At 43.8% G+C, this 24,263-nt stretch overlaps 1 protein-coding gene across 1 annotated transcript in view; it reads left to right on the top strand.

Annotated features, from left to right (window-relative positions):
- Positions 1-14,249, top strand: part of LOC115073419 (angiopoietin-2-like) — a 63,882-nt gene extending 49,633 nt beyond the window's left edge. Inside the window, exons 7-9 of the mRNA XM_029571828.1 lie at positions 783-949; positions 8,514-8,644; positions 10,342-14,249. Of these exons, the coding sequence (XP_029427688.1) occupies positions 783-949; positions 8,514-8,644; positions 10,342-10,502 (459 nt within the window). The 3' untranslated portion in view covers positions 10,503-14,249. The remainder of the gene's footprint in view (positions 1-782; positions 950-8,513; positions 8,645-10,341) is intronic.
- Positions 14,250-24,263: the final 10,014 nt, after the last annotated feature.

The raw sequence follows: 24,263 nt of genomic DNA, 5'->3' as shown, positions 1-24,263 counted from the left end.
AGTAACATTGCAACCTGTTTGAATTATTTCTCAACAAGAATTATCCAGCAGGGCTTTTAGCCATTTGTAAGCTAGAATGGTTTAAGTTTATATTGTTCTCTGAATTATCTTTCTTTACTGGTGACGCTGCAAAGTACAAAGCATAGCAGGACAGACTATCAGGATCAAGATACTATTTAAATATATTTCTTTGAAAGTACTTACAAAACAAATAGATTTTCATGTTAACCAATCTGGGCAAAATTGTCCACTAATCCAGCAGCTCCCTAATGATCGTCCAGTTCAACCCCTACAGCTCCGAAGTGTAAACTTTCCAGCTGTGTCCTGGCAGGACTGGATCTCCCAGTGGGTTCAGTAAGGCAGGTAGGCGCCAGCACAGGAGAAGGCAGACACAGGTAAGAAATGCCAGCAGGAGGGAAGGGGCAAAGGGAAGAGAGGATCTCACCGAAGGGTGGGGCGATGAGGGGGAGAGCAGCTCAGGAACAGGAGGGGCCCCACACAGGTTCATTTGCCTAGCAGTGTAAATTCAGCACAGTGTCCCAGTTTTAGACTGCAGTGCAATGCCCTTTATGGTAACATTTTTGCTCGCTGTCTTACAGTCTGACCCTTACCTGGGGTTAACAAATGTTCTTCAGATGAAAACTAAGTCAGTTCTGGTTTCTTGCTCTCATCTCACTACTGAGACTATCAGTCACTCGAGGCCTGGCTCAGCCAGTCCCTGAGGCACTGAAGCCGTCTGGTACCCGATGCCTCACCAGCTGTAATGTGCTTGTATTTTGCAGGGTTTCGGGTCCCCATCAGGAGAACACTGGTTGGGAAACGAATTTATTCACAAGCTTACTTCACATGCCTTGTACACTCTCCGGATCCAGCTGAGGGACTGGGAAAGCAACGAAGCTTATTCACACTATGAGCAATTTTCTTTGGGCAGTGAAGGGCACAATTATCGGTGAGCATCGCAGACACTGGCAGATCCTCGTTTCCCAGCAGGCGCAGACAGGGGAAACTCCTTCAGACACGTGTCATCAGCTTCATCCGTCCTGTGGACTTCATGTTGGCAGTTTCAGCAACATTCAAAATTACGAGGCATAATCAACATTTTTGCTGTTTCTACTGCTTTAATCATGTTCAGGGATTTCTCTTTTTGCTCTTTTGCACATTTCCCATTGCCCCCATGACTGGGTTGACTGAAAATAGCACCAGAGATGCCAACAATGATGTAATGATATGAATCTGCCATGGCAAACATTACCCTATGCCATATAATGCACAAAAGTGCCCCTGTACCACCCACGGAGTGACAGCTATCTGAGAGCACAACAGCTGTATCCCTCTACAGCCCTTATTCCTTGTTAGCCAATAGACAAGCCACTACCAGCAAGCTAGAAACATGAGCCAGGAGCTCTGTCAGCTTGCACTCTGGCTTCCCCGAGTCCCCTAGTGAGATCTTAATTTTAACCAGTGTTTCACCAGTCTGCTGCGATGCTGTGTTTGGCTGGTTTCTCATTGGTCCCTTCCTTCTGTGCAATGAACCATTAAGCCATGCAAGCAGCAGAAACCATGACTTAAGGTCTTTACTGCTACTCATCTCTCTCTCTCTTTCCTGCTTTTCTTTCTCACCCTTCCATCTTTCAACCTTCTTGCTCAAGGCCACCCACAGTGTTTGCAGCTGGGCAATGTTGTGCCAGCTGGCAACCACCCAGAGACGCAGTGACATAAGGAGGTAGACTGTTTATTTCCTGGGACCATGCGTACCCCTTCCATAATGCTCTTACTTCGCATCCACCCATAGTCTAACACTTCCTTGGCTCCTTACAAACCCAGCGAACCAACATGTGGACAAGGTGCACATTGCAGTGGCTTCCCAATCACCTGTTATTTATTTTATTTATTATTTTTATACACCGACCATAAAGGACTGGACTGTTGCGCAGCTGATGGCACCGTACACTTCATGCACTTATTGGTGATGCCAGTAGCTGTATGAGAGTCTGTCCTTTTCTCAGTGATGCAAGGTCAGCAATATTTCAAACTGCAACAGGATTTTATTATTGTGTGGGGGAGGGAGGAGAAGGTAAGAAGTCAGATATGTATTTTGAACAAAATCTGATTCTCTTCCCTTTCACTGAAATGAAAAGACAGGCCAGAAAGAATGAGTGAGCCAAAATTGCTTATTTATCTACAGTGACGGTGCCTTCTGCTATACCTAATATACCCCTAGATTCATCAAAATGAGTTATTAATGCATTGATAATAAAATTTGTACTATGTTCTCTCACCGTAGCTTGATGGACTCTATAACAGGGTACCATCAAGCTACTGTGCTGTTCGTACATCTCACTCTACATGCAAAACTGGCCCCTAAACCCTAAACCACCACCAACACCTCACCTCGACATATTAGATGGCCCTCCTATAGCGATATAAATAGGTGCACACAGTGAGGCCCTCCCCAGAGCCTCTCTCTCTCCCCTCATAAGAACATAAGAACATAAGAACATAAGAACATGCCATACTGGGTCAGACCAAGGGTCCATCAAGCCCAGCATCCTGTTTCCAACAGTGGCCAATCCAGGCCATAAGAACCTGGCAAGTACCCAAAAGCTAAGTCTATTCCATGTTACCATTGCTAATGGCAGTGGCTATTCTCTAAGTCAACTTAATAGCAGGTAATGGACTTCTCCTCCAAGAACTTATCCAATCCTTTTTTAAACACAGCTATACTAACTTCACTAACCACATTCTCTGGCAACAAATTCCAGAGTTTAATTGTGTGTTGAGTGAAAAAGAATGTTCGCTGATAAGTTTTAAATTTGCTACTTGCTAACTTCATGGAGTGTCCCCTAGTCCTTCTATTATCTGAGAGAGTAAATAACTGATTTACATTAACTTGTTCAAGTCCTTTCATGATTTTAAACACCTCTATCATATCCCCCCTCAGTCATCTCTTCTCCAAGCTGAAAGTCCTAACCTCTTTAGTCTTTCCTCATAGGGGAGCTGTTCCATTCCCCTTATCATTTTGGTAGCCCTTCTAAGAACATAAGATCATAAGAAAATGCCATGCTGGGTCAGACCAAGGGTCCATCAAGCCCAGCATCCTGCTTCCAACAGTGGCCAATCCAGGCCACAAGAACCTGGCAAGTACCCAAAAGCTAAGTCTATTCCATGTTACCATTGCTAATGGCAGTGGCTATTCTCTAAGTGAACTTAATAGCAGGTAATGGACTTCTCCTCCAAGAACTTATCCCTCCCCCCCTTTAATGGCCAAAATGCAATTCAAAAAATTTAGCACAAATTGTGTTATGGCCATTTCAGGCATATCGCACAGCTAGGAAAAAAGGTGTAGTTATTTCCAGTGTTAAAACTGTGTGATAGTGTGCGTTATGCTATTGCACAGTGCGATATTGCCCCTCATTTAACTAAATCCTGCCCAAACTCCTCCCTGACCCTGTCCCTCCAAAAAATTTGCATTTGCGCCATGCGTTATGAACAATAATGTGTTATGGCATTAACGCATACTTTAATACATTATCACGTGCATTAACGCCATAACGCATTTTAATGAATGACCCTAATAGTCTTTTCCAGATTAGGAAATCAGTACTACAAGACCCAGTATGTAAAGGGATAGGACTTATGAAGCACCCCTGCTTCTTCTGTTTCTCATGACCCCCATGATCCAGAAATGACAATAAAATGTTATTTGATTTAGTGCCTGGAGCCAGATAACCTTAAGACCATAAGATGAGCCATACTGCCTAAGAGCAAGGTCCATTTCTGACCAAGGTAGGTCATTAGCAAGTGCCTGGCAGAGTAGATCCGTTTTCGTCTTGCTCACCCCCAGGGATAAGCAGTTGCTTTCCCTGAGTCCACCTGGTTATTAAGTGTTGATGGACTTTTTCTCCAGTAATTTGTCTAAACTCCTTTTAAGTGCAGCTGTATTGTATGCCTTGACCACATCCTCTGACACCAAATTCCGCAGCTTAAACTTGCAGAGGCCCCCCTGGCAGTTTCAAGCTCATTCTTCTCAATATATTTCTTTAGCATAAACTGCTTCTCTGACAAGGCCCAAGAGTGATATTTTTTGGACAAAAACCAGAAACTTGAAGCTATGATGCCTTCCAAGAAATCTGTGCACTCTTGAAATATTTGCGACTGCTTAGGGGAGCATGGGTGAGAGACAGGGCAGACAATGAGTAAGATCATCTGGGACCATAGAGAGACCTCTGGGAGCTTGCTTCCAGCTCTGTGATGCCGTTAAGGAAATGCATAAGCGTCATCAAATGCAAGAAGGTTGGGCATTCTGAATGACTTCAAAATTCGGAGAATACTCAGTAAGCAACAAGCGCATCTGCTCTCCCATCCTGTTATTCCCTGAACGGTACAGGAGCCTTCATTCCACTCTTCCTGAAATAATATTTTGTTTTTAGGTTGGGGAATGAGTCTCCTGCCTTCAGAACCCAGAGGTGTCTGCCACTACTGTCTGCCGCTGGGACAATGCAAACAGAAAGCCAAACTAAATACCCAGGCAGCTGCTTGTTTTGATGTCTTGACTGGGGTGAGAAATAGAGAGAGCAAACATCAGCATTAGAAAATAAACTGCTTGCCTCCCGAGACACGAGCAGCTTTAGTATTTTCAGCAGCGTTTGATAAAAACGAGGGCCACCGTGGTGGCTCGGTGGCAGTGCCGTGCACTGCCATGTGGGAGGTCTGCGTTCAGATCCCATGCCCGGCTTTTGCTCCTCAGTCTGGCAAGGACTAGGGATGCTGCAGAGGTAGCATTCACAGCCCTTGGGAGGAAAGGAGGAAATGACGACACCTGCAGAGGCTGCCGGAAGGAGCTGTGGTCTGTGGTGCTACCTGAGGATTGTCGCTGGGATAGTTGGGCTGAATGCAAGGAGATTAAAATGGGACAAAAACACCCTGCAAATGAAGGCTCATGCTGCATCAGCCCCAGCAGAGGGCAATTCTGATCGAGCTGAAGCCAAAAGGAACAGAAGGAGTTGTGTGAAAAAGAAAGAAAGAAAACAGAGAAGAAAATATCATGGGTCACGTCCAGTGAAAAGTAGCCCCTAGATTCACAAATTCACCCTTTATCTGGAAATCTGGAGGTGAAAGAACAGAGGTGAGCATACAGGGCCCTTCTATCCAACCTGCTTATCATTTTTTAATTTTCAGTCTTTCCAGCCTGCTGATGCTCTAGCTCCAAGGCCATCCATGCCAATGGCATCAGCAAAGGCCCAGGGGTTTGTGTGCCTTTATGCATCATAAAACATGCAACACTGCGCCTTTGCTGATGACATCAGCATGGGGCATGGATGGACTCAGGAGCACCAACATTGTACATTCCTCTGCTTTCCATTCTCTCCTACCACCAAATAAAATACCTAACTTACACCCCCCACCTCCATCCCTGCTCCTCTTTCTCTTTGGGGAACCCTTCCCCCCACTTCTCGTTTTTCCAAGGCAACCCTCTGGCCCCGGTGGGAAAATGTTGCCCCCCTTTGCATCAGAATCTTATCTCAACTTTAATACAAATCCCACCAGTAAAGTAAATGATTCTCAGTGAAATGATTCACCAGTCTTTCTCTACAGAGATGCAATTAACCCCTAGAAACCAAGATAAGATTTAGAGGGAGCACTGATGGTGGTAGTGGAGGGACCAAGCCTGCCCAGGGAGATGAGGGCTCCCTCGGATGATGCAGCCATGTAAGAGCCCCAGAGAGTTACTGCAGTGCTGGAGCCCCGCCCTCTGATGAGGTGCATTGATGCCCATCTGATGGCCAAGGAGGACCACACCCACTTCTTCCACTCACACCCCCCCTCCCGATCTTGTAGAAAAAGGGATGTTTCTCCTGATTATCCAGGCACACCAATCCACGACACTCTTTACTTTGCAAATATTTGTTCTGATCAGACTGCACTGTCCTGGACCTCTTGCCATGATATCATAGACCTAGTGATGACGGCAGATCAGCGTAATGCAATGTAATTGTGGTGGACTTGTCCCTTTGTTTATTTATTTATTTGTTAGATTTCTATTCTGCCTTTCAGACAATTCAAAGCAGATTACATTCAGGTACTCTAGGTATTTATATGGAACAAATCCACAGCCAACATGGGCTAGAAGTGGTCCAATAACACACACATGCAATATAAATCATCAATATAAAAGCTATAAAAACATCAAGATCCTGATTGTAAATAAGGTATGCAACTTGGATATTGTCATTGATACAATGCAATCTCATCTTAAATCAGGGATTCATATCTCATTTGCCAAATTACGGTTATTGCAACATCTAAAGCTACTTCTCAATCCAACCAATTTTCTCACTGTTCTTCAGTCACTCATATTTTCTGGATTAGATTAATGCAGTCCTCTCTTTATTGGTCTTCCTATTTACAGTAAACTTTGAGATCTATGCAAATCATCTAGAATTCTCCTGCACAATTGCTAACAGTTACTGGGATACACGGTCACATAGCTCTTGTGTTACAATCACTGCATTGACTTCCAGTATATTGGTGCATTGGGTACAACATCACCATTATTGCCCATAATCTCATGAACAATAGATCTTCTTCATGGACCACTGCTGATTTGAAAATGTATCTAATCAAAATTTTCTATTAATGCTGGGCACTTAATCGAAACAAGAGAGAGAGCAATTTTGACAGAGAATCCTCCCTCTAGCTATGAGTAACATAGAAGCCCCCAAGGCTTCCAAGGAAGTCCTCAAAACGTATCTCTTTAGGAAAGAGTTTGAATCTTCCCTTTAGATATCTTATCCACTCATTCCATCTTTCTAGAGGAGCTGTATATTTTGAAGCAGTTGCTTCAGTGTCTGTTTGTTTCACTTTGATCCTTTGTCTTGTTAAGAACATAAAAACATAAGAAATTGCCATACTGGGTCAGACCAAGGGTCCATCAAGCCCAGCATCCTGTTTCCAACAGTGGCCAATCCAGGCCATAAGAACCTGGCAAGTACCCAAACACTAAGAAGATACCATGCTACTGATGCCAATAATAGCAGAGGCCATTCCTTAAACCAACTTGATTAATAGCAGTTAATGGACTTCTAAGAATGTATCCAATCCTTTTTTAAACACAGCTACACTAACTGCATTAACCACATCCTCTGGCAACAAATTCCAGAGTTTAATTGTGCGTTGAGTGAAAAAGAACTTTCTCAGATTAGTTTTAAATGTGCCCCATGCTAACTTCATGGAGTGTCCCCTAGTCTTTCTCTTATCCGAAAGAGTAAATAACTGATTCACATTAACCCATTCTAGACCTCTCATGATTTTAAACACCTCATAGAAACATAGAAATGACGGCAGAAGAAGACCAAACGGCCCAGTAAGCTTTGCACTTTTTATTTATTTATATTTTTCTCATTCTTCTGTTAGTCTTGGCTCTTAGTAACCTTTTGGTTCTATTTCCCTTCCACCCCCACCATTAATGTAGAAAGCAGTGTTAGAACTGCATCTAAGTGAATATCTAGCTTAATTAGTTAGGGGTAGTAACCGCCGCAATAAGCAAGCTACACCCATGCTTATTGTTTACCCAGACTATGTTATTCAGTCCTTGTTGGTTGTTGTCTGTATATAGATCCACCTGTCTTCATTCCCCCTGCCGTTGAAGCAGAGAGCTATGCTGGATATGCGTGAAGTATCGGTCTTTCTCCCCTGCCGTTGAAGCAGAGAGCTATGCTGGATATGCACGTAGTATCAGACTTCCTCCCCTGCCGTTGTAGCAGAGAGCTATGCTGGTTATGCATTGAAAGTGAAGTATCAGGCTTATTTGGTTTGGGGTAGTAACCGCTGTAACAAGCCAGCTACTCCCTGCTTTTTGTGAATGCAAATCTTTTTCCACATTTCCTCTTGCTGTTGAAGCTCTATCATATCCCCCCTCAGCCGTCTCTTCTCCAAGCTGAACAGCCCTAACCTCTTCAGCCTTTCCTCATAGGGGAGCTGTTCCATCCCCTTTATCATTTTGGTCGCCCTTCTCTGTACCTTCTCCATTGCAATTATATCTTTTTTGAGATGCGGTGACCAGAATTGTACACAGTATTCAAGGTGCGGTCTCACCATGGAGCGATACAGAGGCATTATGACATTTTCCATTTTATTCACCATTCCCTTCCTAATAATTCCCAACATTCTATTATCCGAAAGTGTAAATAACTGATTTACATCTACCTATTCTATTGCATTGTTTCATAGGCATAATTTTGAAACCAGCTCCAATCTTTGGAAAGTGCGGGGAAAAATATTTTCAATAAATCAATAAATATAAAATTCCTACTACGGTTGTACCATCTCTCACCAAGGAGCTGGGACAGAGTGCAAAGCAGATGAAATTAATCACATCCAAATAGCTCACCCTCCCAACCCACAAATTAATACAAAGGAACCTATTCCAATGATAGACTGTGATGAGAGAGAAAGAGAGTGAGTGCTGCTTTCTTATTTGATTTTTCTTGTGTTTGTTTTGTATTCACCAACAGGCTACATTTGCATGGATACAGCGGGACAGCGGGAAGGACGAGCAGCTTCAGTCCCACAGGGACCGATTTCAGCACCAAAGATGTTGATAATGACAGATGCAGCTGCAGATGTGCCCAGATGGCAACAGGAGGTAATGAACAAAGGGGGCGGGGCTTAAAGTCACTGCACACTAGTAAAGTTTGTGGCTGCGATCCACTGCTATTCACAGAAGACCTGGAGGAGACCAGGGGTTAACCGAGCCAGTTCCTCGTACAGCAATTTCTTACAAGGCACCAATCAAAATCATTTAAAAGACAAAAGATGATGAGGTGAAGCAAGGAGTCTGTTATTTGATCTTAATTCAATATACAGAATTTGCATGAAGTGGTGTACAAGCCACATAAATTCTGATTTCAAAACAATTCTGCTGTAGGTTCAGAATGGGAGAAAAGCTGGTGGTGCATGAGTGCATGGTCCATGGTTGTGCCAGTGAAAAGGGTTCTTTGTATTCAATGAAATTCTAACGGATAAAGGGGAATTCCAGCAGTGGTTGCTTCTCCAAGTGATCTTTCCTGTCATTGGAAAGTCAGTAGCCACATAGTCCCAAAGAGATTTTGCAAAACAGCTTTTCTATTCCCAAGCCCAGCTTCTGATGTCTGGGTTCACAGCCCTGGGGAAAGGGAGTCTCGGCCATTGTGCAACAGCGACCCCCTGAGCCCATGCTCTGTGTGCCTGGCAGAGAAAGACAAAAGGAGAAGCGCAGGTTACAGAATTAGACGAAACCCCCAGTAGCTGTGGATGAAGGTTCTTGTGTTTTTTGTTTCACAATGGTTTTACATTGAATTTGGAATCCACTTAGCTTAATTTCTTCTTATAATAGGCGGACTCAATTTTTTTAAAATCCAAGAGAGCAGGAGAAATCTTCCAGACCAAAAAAATAGTTGCTAATCTATCAAAAGCAGGAGGTGGTGCTCTACTTTGCTGGAAATGCAGCTGTAAACCATTAAATGTCTCCCAGGTACTAACAGGGTTAAAGATGAACTGATAGGGTAGGTTTGTAGGAAGAGGAGTCCTCCCACTGTGTCCTGCAGACCTTCTGTCATCATCTCTGCAACCTCTGCTTCTGGCTGGGTGTAACTCTGCTTTCCCAAGGTTTCCGAATGTGCAAACAAGGAGATGACATTGGTGAGAGAAAAGGAGGAGATTCTATTGGGTCCTAATACCACAGGCCCCCCTATCTCTGTTCCTCCTGGTGGCTCGTGCACCACCCCACTGCCTGCTGTGCCTTAACCCGGGTCCATAGAACCCAGGAACCTGGGAACAGAACCGGGTTAAGGATAGAAATCGACCGCACTTGCTTTTGCCTTGCTCAGTCCCACTTCACTGTGTCCATCCTTGACTGCAGGACACCGTTACATTTCATTCATGATAGCTCATTCATTTTTTAATCAATGCATAGGGTGGAGTTTTCCGAACTATTTTATATAAATTTGGATTCCCATATTCCTGTCAAAAAAGAGTGATTTATTAAGGGGTTTTCTTCCATCATGTGCAAGTGATTAGATAGACCCTTGCTAAATCAGGGCTGAGTCGTTTCTTATTATTAGTAAAGAACTATTAGTAATTTTCTATAATTAAATTTTAGGCTGCACCATCTGCAGTTTCTGTATGACTGGCTCAGCTTTGCTTCACATGCCTGCGCCCCCTTGATTCCACCTTGGTTTGGGACGGCCCCTGATATAAATATAGGGAATCTTCAAGTTCCCCAACAGCTATATCACATCTCCCGCTAGCAGTTTAACCTTCAGATCTCTTGCACTAATGTACTCTTTCCCCTCTCTCATGCAGGGTGGTGGTTTGATGCTTGTGGTCCCTCCAATCTAAATGGAATTTACTACTCTGGTGGCCTCAGCACTGCTAAGTATAATGGAATAAAATGGCACTACTGGAAGGGACCTAGCCATGGCCTCCAGGCTGTCAGTATGATGATCAGGCCTGCTGACTTTTAAGAGCTGCAAAGCTTGGCACATCACCCAGGTCTTTGGCCAGGACTCAGTAGTGTAGCGTTTCCAGTGAAAAGGGAAGCAGGAGAACCGGCAAACAGCAACCTGTTTTTGCATCCGGACCACTCCAAAGGCGTTTTGGGGACTGAGAGGTCTACAAACTTCGTGGTGAGTTGCCATGCAGCCCCGGGCTTCTACTTTCTAGAGTTAGGACTTCATTTCACTGCCACTGCTAATGGGTGCTGGGAGTTTTTGGCTGGACAGATTCACTATGGAGGTAATTGCATTCTCTTCCTCTTGTCACTCTACCTGACAGCTTTAGCTTTTTTGTTGAACTGAAGAACCAGAAAGCAAAAGGAAAGATTTGTGGATCCTTAAATTCATATCTGCTCAAAGTGTCTGGAGACTAGCAGGAGATCTGGTGACTTTTCCGGAAGCTTAGCCACATTAGATGGGCTCTTGGATGCTGAACATATTGGAGATTCCAGCAAATTTCTGCAGACTTGGAGCATATTTAAGTAGGACACACTTCAGTTATTTGGACTGGAAACAGTGGGACTGTTGGTTCAGTTTTGCAGCTCCATTTTTCTAGATTTCAAAAAGAAGGAAGGTCGTGCCTCTTGGAAGTGTATTCCTAAGGATGCTTGAGACCCCACATTTCACTTCATTAGCTCTACATTTCTTGGACGAGTCCCTGGAAGCTCAAGCGTTCCCAAACGTAACACAAGACTGCAAGCCTGGAATGAACATGCATTCTGTTTCTGAGGTCCCCATGGTCATGAGCTACCCAGAAGAATTGCTCAAAATTATTCAGAGATATCTGAATTAATATTATTTTAATGCACTTTTTAAAATAAAAACAAATCCTGGAGAGGTACTGTTCAGACAATAAAAGCTGGAGCTTGGCAAAAGTGTCCCAAGGTGCATTTCTCACTCTGGCTTGGTTACGGGGACCAACCACATTCATGAAATCCCAACTTCAACTTTGCAGTCATCTACTAACCAAAGTAATTTAAAACAGCCTCACTGAGAAAACATATTAAAAATGAATCAAACATGAAGTATATCATTCATCTGGAAAACTGTGTTTTAGGTAGCAGATGTATTTTGTGAATCTGATTTAAATTGATCGATGCTTTGCTGCCACCCATATGTACCGGGCTCTTTTGCTTCATAAAGAATTACCTTCCTAGTGTGTGGCATGGAGTCCAGGGGTTCGTGCAATTGTCAGAAATGACAGAACAGATGGGGGGGGTGGCTGTGAAAATTGGGGCCATGCGTCATCACTGCTGCTGTGCAAATGTTGCATAATAGATTTTCTGCATTGCTTGTTCCATTCATTGAGCTGTGAGGGGAGACATCAGTAAAACATTATAAAAAGTAATAGTAGTCAAATAGCCCTCACTTGCATGCATCTCTTTCATGTGACCAGGTCAGGTTATCTGAACATCTCTGTTTTCCTAGGACCGGGATCAGGATTCCAAGCTGTGGGAGTTTTTGCTTTTTTGCTATACTGGGTTGATCTTCTCGTGCTTGGTGAACTGGAGACTTGCATAGCATTTTAATCAATGATGCAGAGTTTCACACATGGTTAAATTATCTGCAGGATTTACAAATCCCTAGAGAATTGGACACTAGGAGGGCATTCTGCTATTTGAGGGTCACCTGGAAGACATGGAGTTTCCTACTGAGTGAACTTTGGTGTGGCAAAGTGTGAGCATAGATTTAAAGAGTTAAAGTGCTCCCAGAACGGGGGGGTGAGACCTCATTGCTGGTCTATGAATAAATCCCAATGTGCCTTAGGTTAAGACAAACATTTACTTTTTGCTAAGATCATTCTTGACCACTTGATGCATTTTTGGAATACCAAAGCTGTAAGTCCAGGAAATGCCATAAGAAAAAAAGAGCCTGCAGTTTTCTGTCCCTTTTTTAGGGGTAGAGGGGGATTTAGAGGATGCTGAGCTTCTTACAAACCAGTTCTTGAGATGTATGGCATAGTCATCCTGTGAAACAAACAAGCAATATGCTGCAAATGGGGCTGGTTTATATTATTGTGGGCTTAGTGATCTGCTCTGAGCGTTAGTTCACCTGCATCCTCCCAGGTCCTTCTGGGCAGCAGCACGCTCCTTCACTTTCTCACAGAGTATCCACAGGCTACAGATCAGGGCATACCAAGTCCAGCAACCAAGGACGACCTACCTTTTTCTACATATCACCTTACATTTTACACTTCTGTAGCACCTTAATTTACAAATATGAACCCAAAACATATAAAAATACAATTAAAAAAACATTAATCTATTCAAAATAGTCCCTAATGCATAGCCTAGCCCCGTTCCCCACTCTCAATGATGGATAGGGAACAGTTCGATACAAGGCTAAAATATATTTATTCCAAATAAATCCACAAAAGCAATGTCACGCCTGCCCATTGAATTCCAAAGTACAATATATTAGGGCTGTGCATTTGTTTCTTCAATGTCAGCGGGTACCTCGCTGACTTTCTAGTGCACATGAAAGAACGGATATTATGCACATAACTCATTATTAGAAGTTGTCTCCCTGCTTACCCATTTGTGGCAATCCTTGGATCAAGCCAGAGGAAAGAAGAAAATTCATTACACAAATAACTCAAGTAGGCCATGCTACATTTAATGCTTTTATTGATTATCAAAATAAACAAATATTCTCATTTCAACACTGTCAGGAACCCCTTGGCTTTGGAGCCACTAATGTTTTGCAATATCTACAACTTGCTAACTCTATAACAAAAATGTTAGAGGTAAAAACAGTGCCCCATTCCTCAGGTCCAGTTCAAAGATTATTACTGATGTTTCAGGGGAGGAAGCAATCATTGGCGAGTATATATATAAAGTTCTTCATTCAATAACCACTCACAAACTGCTGCATTAGCGAGGTTATGGAATGTGGACTTAAATTCTGAAATTAAGGTTGGTGATCTTATTTTAAGCACAGACTGTGTTTGGAAAAGTATCTTCTCAATATTGTTAACAATATTGAGAAGATACCTATAGAGTGTATCAGATGAAACTTATAAATACACCGAGATGTGTAAAATGCTTTGCAGTTGTGGCAACTTTGTGTGGGAATGCCCTCCAACTCATGGTTTCTGGGAAATTGTTGTATATGTCTGAAACATTGGGGATTTTGATTCCAACAAACACAACTATGTGAGTATCGGGGTATTCTCTGATCTTAGGGAATAGCCACTGCTGTTAATTGCATCAGTAGCATGGGATCTTCTTGGTGTTTGGGTAATTGCCAGGTTCTTGTGGCCTGGTTTTGGCCTCTGTTGGAAACAGGATGCTGGGCTTGATGGACCCTTGGTATGACCCAGCATGGCAATTTCTGATGTTCTTATGTTCTATGTAATAATTTTGAAAGCAGGTTAAGGGGGCCTGAATAGCTAGGAAATGTATATTACGCAAATGGATCCAAAGCGATGCACCAACCTTTGACTTTTGGTTCTCAGAAATGCTAGAACTCTTGAATTTGGACTTTAAAACTTGGACTATGACTATGCCCCCACTGAGGCAAAAACCAGCCTTCCATAAGATATGAGGTCCCTATGTTAAGAGACTGCCTGTCTTCCTACGAGGAAAGCATGACCTCAACATTTCTGCAGCTCCTACTGGCCGAGGTTCTTTATTGATCCATTGTGAACTGTTTCTCTCACTTCTCCGATCCTTGCTGGATGGGGTGGAGGATAGGGGGAGAGGGGGGCTGTGGGCTGGGTCATTGCTGTTCCTGTTTGTTGTTGTTTCTATTATGTATGTGTCTTAAAACTCAAATAAAGATGCATATAAAAAATACACACATAATATCCATTTTTTTGCATGTACTAGAAAGTCAGTGAGGTATGCACATAGCTGCCGAAACAGAAGAAATGGTCAGGAAGTTGGCTTCATAAATTGTTGCGAAAAGTGGATTAAAAAAGTCATTGTACAGTGGTAGGTAAGATGCAGCATGAATAGTTTCACCCAACTTCTGGGCCTTCAGCAGTGATATTTCCAAGAAAAGGTTCCCTGTTATTATAGCCATGATAGCTGGGTACCAACAAGATGTGTATGTAGTGACCTTTTCCAGACATCTGCTGCCCAGTGCGACACTCATGTTGACCCAGCAATCTTGCCAAGCATGTTGGTTCAGGGTTTGACCTTTGCTGCTGCAGTGAGAAAGGGAAAAGAAGAGGCCACAGTATTAAATCTAATACTGCAGAGACTCCAGCTGAGCTGGCACTGAGTCAGTTTGGAGCCGGAATGGACTCTCAGCACACACGGGATCATTTCAATTTGATGGCATCAGCTGACACTGAGAGCATTTCTTCTCAGGACTAAATGGTGGAGGAACACATTTCCCAAATTTCAGAAAAGATAGTCGCCTTTATGCCAAGAATTTGTCACAAACATAGGTTAAGACCAGAGGTTGGATGAATGTTACGGAAGGCATTTTCATGCTTTGCTTCCTTGTCTTTAGTTTGTTCTTCAAGTCCCAAGAGGTCCAGCATAGCTGACCCTCTGCCGAAGACCTAACGAAACCGAATGCTCCTTGGCATGGGGACTGTGATCTGTAGGGCATTCGAGTTTCTCTCTGGTAGCCCCTCTGCTGACTGAGGTGGAAGCTTGCAGCAGGCTGTACCCCATGTGCTATTATCAAAGGGAACAGGAAGCATGCAGAAAATGAAACGTAGTCGTTATTACTTTTGATTCTTCTTTTATATGTCCCTAGTATTGGCAGTACAACATGGAAACACACAGGACTTCAGGCTTTACCTTCATTTCCTCACAACTGAGGCTGCTCTGTGCTCATCCTGTCACTTTTTCAGCCTTTACTGCCTGTCCTGGGAGACTCTTCCTGGTATCACCACCCTTTCCATGGAGAAATACTTCCTTCTGGTGTTCCTCAGTGTTGTATGCATTAAACAGAGTTAATTTAAGATGGAGCTGCAATGAATGATTAATACAGGTTGTGTGGGGGTCTCAAGCCCAGCCTGAGCTTGGCTATCTGATGTCCAGAACAGGTAATAATAATGTGGGCTGGACATTGGCTTTGAGGTACACACGTTGTCTTCTTTATACTTTAAAGTAGAAGCAAAAAAAAAAAAAACAACAAAAAAACAACTGCACAGGTTCCATTTTCTTTAAAGAAGATCAATGTGTAAGGCAGGGTTCCTTGATTTGAAGACCTGAAAAAGCTGTTCCTGAAAGAGCAGCTGGCTCGGGTGTTCTAGCAAACTTGTTGCATGAGAGATGATTTTATTTCACTGGGATCTTTGTAGGTGCAAAACTTATTAAAGGCCCAACACAAGGCCATGTTACACTACATACATTTTCCAGACCACACGGACCCCCTTCTTCCTGTAAGATACAAAAAGGCTGCACTGAGATCTAAGATAGCCGCCCTCCTACCCACATCTCTCAGCCCCAGAGGGTTCACTGTGCCGTCCTCCTAAACATCTCTCACCCACATCTTTTACCTCTGAAGATCTTAAGGACATTCTCCTCCTTAATATCGGGCTGGGCAGCTTGCGTGGAGTGCGGATGCTGAGCTCACATGAAAGCAAAGCCCTGGAAGTGCAGAATGGAAATAGCGCATGGCGGGACTCCTATCCGAAGGCCATTGCGTTTTCTTTCTTTCTTTTTTTGCCATGGGAAGTAATTGGAAATGATTCCTTTATGCTACATCACTCACTTAGGGAAACCTTGGCTGTTTCTCCTTCAGAAACATCCATCAAAGGTTCAGAAGCAGTCGCCTTCGTGAATGGAAGCAAACTCCGTCTGCACTCAAGGATTTCTGGCAGTCCTCTGATGCACTGCTTGTTTTTGTAATACCCTAAAGTCTGAACTTGCAGATTATTAAAGCCGGAGGGTTATTATTTCTATGAGAATAAATGTTATTCTTCTAAGACGTTTGATTTCCTCTGTGCCAGGCAGTCCTTACAGGAGAATTCTCTCTCTCCTTTTCCCTGATTGATGCTTCTCTCTGCAAACCCTAGCAGAATCTTTTGAAACCTTATTGTAATGTAAAAACTGACATAAGTCCACCAGCATTTCCTGTTTTTCTTTCTTTCTTTTTTTTTTTTAAAAGAACAACTTTCCTGGGCTGATGTCTTCATTGTTTGCTCTGGGTGTGTGGAAAACACAATCACAAGGTTGTTGATGCCATGGGAGCTTGTGAGGTTTTCATGGAAATGGGTTTCACCTGATATATCACAAACAAAGCTCCTGGCCGAGCCCTCACCTGCAAGTCATTTAGGAATAAATGCCCTTTCTACCTGTTTCTTCACCATAACCTTTCCCGCCTTCAGCTAGGGTGGGTGTGGGAGTGGGAGGGGGAGGGGGAGGGGGGCAATGGGAGAAACAGTTGCGTGATATTTGCTGGGAAAAAAAAAATCCTGTAATTTCACTGGAGATCACCTCTGCCAAAATGTGAACACTGGAAATTAGAGGCTAAAATGTAAATAAGTTGGTCCCAGTTGAGGGAGTATTTCTGTGTCGCTTTCTGGATAGAGTCATTTTGCAATCAGGAGTAATGAACAACAGGCAGCAGAACAGGCCATAATGTGGAGCCGAGAAGGGTAACACATGCAGGATTTTATACTTTAAAACAAAACCTTTGGCTGCATTTCCTTCAATGTGGTTTTTCTTTAGGGACTGTCAGTGATTATTTAAATTCTCTCACGGTACATTTTGATCACGACCTCAATCAGTCTTCAGTGCCGCTCCACACAGTCCCAGACTATTAATACTCATTGCAAGGTCAGTCTGCAAAGTACCTTCAGAGCCATCTTAGGCTCCAGAATTGTTGGAATGAATATTAATTTGCTGAAATTGTTTTTTCTCCAGGTTTCAACAGTAGAATAAGAACCTCTCGGTATTTTCTGAGCTCTATTTCTTATTTAGAGGTAGAATTTCTCATCACTAAATTTCTAATTCCAACCTGCATTAATGAAATAACTGTACGGACAAATATTACTAACAATGAGTTTCCCATATCTGCGGTTCAATGCTAACAATAACTATTTAGGACTTGTGCTGGAAGAAAACCAGAATTTTATCAACAGGAAGTTTTTTCATTGCTAAAGCACTAATGTGCTCGGAAAACACTTGGAGACAATATTGGGAGCAGGGTCTTAGTCTTGTTATCAGGTATTACCATGTGCAGCATGAGAAAGTGAACAGAGCTCAGCCTCAGCCAGCGGGGGCTCCAGAAACATTTGTATGAGGGAAACAGAGATGGGGGCACAGTGAATTTCCCTGAAGGAGGGTGGGGATTGAAACAAACTCCTTGGCTGGGTAGGGCATCCTCCCCTTCCTCTGAGGCCACCCCTAGTTTGAGCAAGGACCAGCACCTGACTTATTCAGTCCGAGCAGATTGGAGTCTTCATCAAAGCCTAGTAGGACTTTCTGAATGGTTTCTATGGGTGAAGAATAATACTGCAGATTTGTGCATCCAGTTTTCCTCTACAGATTCTGTCTTTAGTTTCACTTCTCATGCATGGATCCTAGGAGACAGCGGCTGCAGCACCTTCCATAACGAAGCCTGTGTGTGAGTGTCACTGACATTCAACAAGACATCCCTTGTTAGTGGTAGTGCTGTCCGAGGAAATGGGGATTACTGTGGTGTGCCACAGGGATCAGCCTTTGGTCCGCTTTTGTGCAACATTTTTATTAGCAAAATTCTGGAAGGGCTATAAGGAAAACTTTGCCTTTGTGTGGATAATATCAAAATCTGCAGTATGGTAAACACACTGGAAGGTGTGGAAAACATGAGGAGGGATCTAGTGAAGCTTGAGGAACGGCAGCTGAGATTTTATGCTAAAAAATGCAGGGTCATCTATTTGGGTTGCAAAAACCCAAGCGAGCAGTACAGTATCGGAGATGGAAGCTCTTTTGTGCACAAAACAAGAGCTAGATACTGGGTGATGATCATATCTGATGATCTTAAGGGAGCCAAACAGACAGATAGGGTGATGACAAAAGCCAGAAGGATGCCTGGCTGCATAGTGAGAGGACTGGTCAGCAGAAAAAGGGAGGAGATATTGCTCCTGTATAGGTCCCTGGTGAGACATCACCTGGAATACTGAGATCGCACCTTCAAAAGGATAGAAACAGCATGGAGTCGGTCCAGAGGGAGGCTACTAAAATGGTCAATGATCTCCATCATAAAGATTGTATGGACAGACTTAAAGATCTAAACCCTGGTGTACCCTGGAGGAAAGGAGGGAAAGGGGAGACAGGAGAGAGACATTTAAATACCTCCAAGAAGTAATTGCACATGAGGGTGAAAGAGGATAGGCTCAGGAGTAATGTAAGGAAATATTTCTCTACTAAAAGGGTGGTGGACACATGGAACAGCCTCCCTGTGGATTTGATAGCGACAAGAACAGTATCCAAATTCAAGAGAGCACTGGACAAGCAGAGAGGATCTCTGAGGGACTATAAAACTGAGCAGGAGATGGTTTTTATCTGCCATCATGTTCTCTGTGAATGAAGCTGGGGTCCGGCCTTATTCAGCCACCAAGCTCTACTCAGGGTGAGCTCCAGAATGCTCATTACTTAGCCTGCACAGCAAGGGACCTGTCGGAAACAAGGCTTATCTGCTTTCTCTCATCTCTGATTGTCAAATTCTGTTCCTGATGCTGTTTGCCATTGCTTACATTTCTGTATTGATGTGGCCCAGGCAGGAACTCAGAGTTTCCTCTGATTCCTGATGAAGCTCCATTTACATGAAGGCAGTTCAGTTTTCTGGTTTTATATCAGATGCAGCCTCTTATAAGAAGCACTCTTTCTCCGTGTGGGTACTGGCTGTATGGAGTTTAAAATTCTCACTTGTGTATTCATAACTATATAATAATAATAATAAGAAGAATAATAATGTTTATTTGACCACACACCTTTACATCTGATGTTCAAAGTGTGATACAATGTTCCACCATCCTCTAAGAAAAAAAGTACTTTTTTTTAACTATGTGCAAGAAACATGGTCCATTTCGCTCATCTAAATGGAGGTCCTGTAAACAATTATGAGCAAAAGTGTAATATTCAGGAGGGTTACAGCTAGACACTGCACATAATGTAAAAGGGCTGTGTGCAATTATTACATAGCTAAACTGACACTCCTACTATGGCATTGCTGCAATGTCCTCTTTGTGATAATTTAATTTTAAAAAATGTAATTGTCACAGGTAGTTAAATGCCCAGGTAGAAGTTTATGAGATTCCTTTTAATTATATAATTAAGGGTCAGTCTGCAATAAGAATGCTATAGGTCCTACACCATAATCGTTTTTTAAGGGATTGATTGGTAATTTGACTAAGCCAGGAAGGGCTATAAAATAATATCTGTTCTCTTCAGCACAGAATCTGCCCCCTATGTGTTGATATCCTAATCAGCCTTGAGTCCTCTACAAACCAAAGTCCCTTATCAAATCAAACAAGAACTTGGGCTTATGCAGGCTAGAAAAATCTTTTAAAATAAATAAGCACGTCAACCAAATTATCCTATCTGGTTTATTTTGGAAAGGAGCCTAGCTGCTACCTCCATGGTAATAATTCAGCCCAGTCACACTGCCAGTTTTTCCAGACATTTGCATTCCTGAGCTTTGTTTCACACTTACTTCACACTCACTGCTGTCTGTGCCACCACTGCCAGCACTCCAGACATTAGAAGACCTTCATCTTTGTACACATATCTCACAAACCCCAAAACCTCAGTGAGTGGAGGCTTCTATTAACCAGGGTAAATCAGTTACATGATGTCAGCCCGGTGAGAAGATAAAACAGTAATTCCCATTCAAAAGCAGCCGCATTAAAGGCTTACATCTGCTCGTACCTCCTGAAGGATTTCTACATTTTCCAGGAAGAACCTATGTTTGCATTGAGCTTAGGGCCATTATGATGTGAAGAATCATGCAGAGACTGGATTAATATTCAGGAAATGTATTATTCATTAAAGCTATACTTGTAGTCCATGTGGTGCTGCTAGGGCTTTTACTCTGGTATGCAGAGCCCCACATGAAGTGATGGCTCCTCATTACCATGTCCTATAAAAGTCCTAAACTCAGCCTGAGAGATGTGGGGGCCTGCTCTCGATGTCCAGCTGGCGCGCTTTAAACCATGAACAGGAAACGCACTTTCCTTTATCTGCACAAAGTGAACCTGCACTCGGCTCCAGGGAGAGCGTCTTTCTTTTCAAGCAATAATTATATCCCAGGGCTGCTTTTAATCAGGGCCTTTAAGGGAAGCTGTCCTTCTCCTGCTCCTCTGGGTTTTGAGCTTAATCAGAACCTGCCCCAGCTAAGGAGGACTCCCACACCAAGAATGTTCCAGATGCAGTCCTTGGTAGGGGGCCACTGCACCCTGAATCCCACCCACCAGTGTATCTCTGGCTGATGGCTGTGGGTTTCCTTGCATGGCCACCGAGCCATCCCACTGGCCTTACTTTCCAAGAACAGGGTCCTTCCACATATCGGTGTGTGACATCATGAAATAATCCCTTCTCTTTCCATTAACTGCTTCCGCTGCTTGCTGTTCATGTGGCAAAAATATAATACTTCCAATACTATATATTTACATAAATTACTTGTGATTAGTAAAGCATCTTCAGTACCGACAGGATTCAGCGCTTTTCTAGGTTAACCCACAAGGTTCTAATCTTGAACAGGGGGAGGGGATGTGATTTCCTCAAGGTTACACAGTGAATGGTGAAAATGGTACCTGGGGTATGAAGGAGGGGTGCCTATCCAGTTCATAAGAACATAAGAACATAAGAACATGCCATACTGGGTCAGACCAAGGGTCCATCAAGCCCAGCATCCTGTTTCCAACAGTGGCCAATCCAGGCCATAAGAACCTGGCAAGTATCCAAAAACTAAGAACCTGGCAAGTACCCAAAAACTAAGTATATTCCAAGTTACTATTGCTAGTAATAGCAGTGGCTATTTTCTAAGTCAACTTAATTAATAGCAGGTAATGGACTTCTCCTCCAAGAACTTATCCAATCCTTTTTTAAACACAGCTATACTAACTGCACTAACCACATCCTCTGGCAACAAATTCCAGAGTTTAATTGTGCGTTGAGTGAAAAAGAACTTTCTCTGATTAGTTTTAAATGTGCCCCATGCTAACTTCATGGAGTGCCCCCTAGTCTTTCTATTATCTGAAAGAGTAAATAACCGATTCACATCTACCCGTTCTAGACCTCTCATGATCTTAAAGACCTCTATCATATCCCGCCTCAGCCGTCTCTTCTCCAAGCTCAAAAATCCTAACCTCTTTAGTCTTTCCTCATTGGGGAGCTGTTCCATTCCCTTTATCATTTTGGTAGCCCTTCTCTGTACCTTCTCCATCGCAATTATATCTTTTTTGAGATGCGGCGACCAAAATTGTACACAGTATTCAAGGTGCGGTCTCACCATGGAACGATACAGAGGCATTATGACATTTTCTGTTTTATTCACCATTCCCTTTCTAATAATTCCCAACATTCTGTTTGCTTTTTTGACTCCCGCAGCACACTGAACTGACGATTTCAATGTGTTATCCACTATGATGCCTAGTTCTGTGCTTTACTCATTAGAAATAACACCTCTAGGTAAAGCAAATGAAAAGACACTTTAAAAACGATGTCGTTTGATATTACAAAAAAAGTTCAAGGTAGTTTATGAATCTCTGAAAATCAGGCAAAGCAAAAATCAGCATTTCTTTTTTAAACACTTTGCTACCTCAGTGGTTCTGAGAGCTCCATGGAAGCGTGGCTAAGCTGACAACAGATTGCTGGGCAATAAAGGGTTAAAGCAATTCAGCATGGAAGGGAATCAGCTACCATCCCAGCTCTGGAGCAAAGAGAGAGACTGGATTGCACAGCATGACACATCTGGCTGCGCTGATTATTTTATTCCATGTTTTTTATTTTATTTTTGCTTATTTGATGTGTTGTAGTCATTTGTGTTTGTCTATATTTCTTTGTGAATGGCTTACTCCGTATGCTGCTTTGGGCTATAATAAGTGACATATAAGACATTTTGAATAAATAAATAAATCTGGGCATCTGCAGTGGGATCCAGGTTGGAAATGAAATGCATTGGGATAATCTGCACAGAGCAGCAGTTAGACCCCCAAAATAGCAGTGGTACACTTGCAAGGGGGGAATGGACCACTACGGAGCTGTACCAAAACCTGCAGGGGTATGACTTCATCCTGGCTCAAAGAAACTATAGGAAGGCCAACAGTGTGGTGAGGACCAGTGTCAGCATTAGTAACATGATTTCTACAGCTGGAGCAGAGGTGCCAAAGCCCCAAGGTGCCCTTCATATGACTGGGAGACAGGCGTTCCAGATCCCGGCTCATTTCTAGAGCTGGAGCAGAGGTGCCAAAGCCCCAAGGCACCCTTCATATGACTAGGAGACAGGCGTTCCAGATCCCAGCTCATTTCTACAGCTGGAGCAGAGGTGCCAAAGCCCCAAGGCACCCTTCATATGACTGGGAGACAGGCATTCCAGATCCCAGCTCATTTCTAGAGCTGGAGCAGAGGTGCCAAAGCCCCAAGGCGCCCTTCATATGACTAGGAGACAGGCGTTCCAGATCCCGGCTCATTTCTAGAGCTGGAGCAGAGGTGCCAAAGCCCCAAGGCACCCTTCATATGACTGGGAGACAGGCGTTCCAGATCCCGGCTCATTTCTAGAGCTGGAGCAGAGGTGCCAAAGCCCCAAGGCACCCTTCATATGACTAGGAGACAGGCGTTCCAGATCCCAGACTCATTTCTAGAGCTGGAGCAGAGGTGCCAAAGCTCCAAGGCACCCTTCATATGACTGGGAGACAGGCATTCCAGATCCCAGCTCATTTCTAGAGCTGGAGCAGAGGTGCCAAAGCCCCAAGGCACCCTTCATATGACTGGGAGACAGGCGTTCCAGATCCCAGACTCATTTCTAGAGCTGGAGCAGAGGTGCCAAAGCCCCAAGGCGCCTTTCATATGACTGGGAGACAGGCATTCCAGATCCCAGCTCATTTCTAGAGCTGGAGCAGAGGTGCCAAAGCCCCAAGGCGCCCTTCATATGACTAGGAGACAGGCGTTCCAGATCCCGGCTCATTTCTAGAGCTGGAGCAGAGGTGCCAAAGCCCCAAGGCACCCTTCATATGACTGGGAGACAGGCATTCCAGATCCCAGCTCATGTCTACAGCTGGAGCAGAGGTGCCAAAGCCCCAAGGCACCCTTCATATGACTGGGAGACAGGCATTCCAGATCCCAGCTCATTTCTAGAGCTGGAGCAGAGGTGCCAAAGCCCCAAGGCGCCCTTCATATGACTGGGAGACAGGCGTTCCAGATCCCAGCTCATGTCTACAGCTGGAGCAGAGGTGCCAAAGCCCCAAGGCGCCCTTTATATGACTGGGAGAGAGGCGTTCCAGATCCCAGACTCATTTCTACAGCTGGAGCAGAGGTGCCAAAGCCCCAAGGCGCCCTTCGTATGACTAGGAGACAGGCGTTCCAGATCCCAGCTCATTTCTACAGCTGGAGCAGAGGTGCCAAAGCCCCAAGGCACCCTTCATATGACTGGGAGACAGGCGTTCCAGATCCCGGCTCATTTCTAGAGCTGGAGCAGAGGTGCCAAAGCCCCAAGGCACCCTTCATATGACTAGGAGACAGGCGTTCCAGATCCCGGCTCATTTCTAGAGCTGGAGCAGAGGTGCCAAAGCCCCAAGGCACCCTTCATATGACTGGGAGACAGGCATTCCAGATCCCAGCTCAT

This window comes from Rhinatrema bivittatum, chromosome 11 (genome assembly GCF_901001135.1).
Source record: "Rhinatrema bivittatum chromosome 11, aRhiBiv1.1, whole genome shotgun sequence".
In the NCBI taxonomy this organism is placed as follows: Eukaryota; Metazoa; Chordata; class Amphibia; order Gymnophiona; family Rhinatrematidae; genus Rhinatrema; species Rhinatrema bivittatum.
Note: the sequence above shows the minus strand (reverse complement) of the source record. Positions and strands in the feature narration are given on the sequence as shown.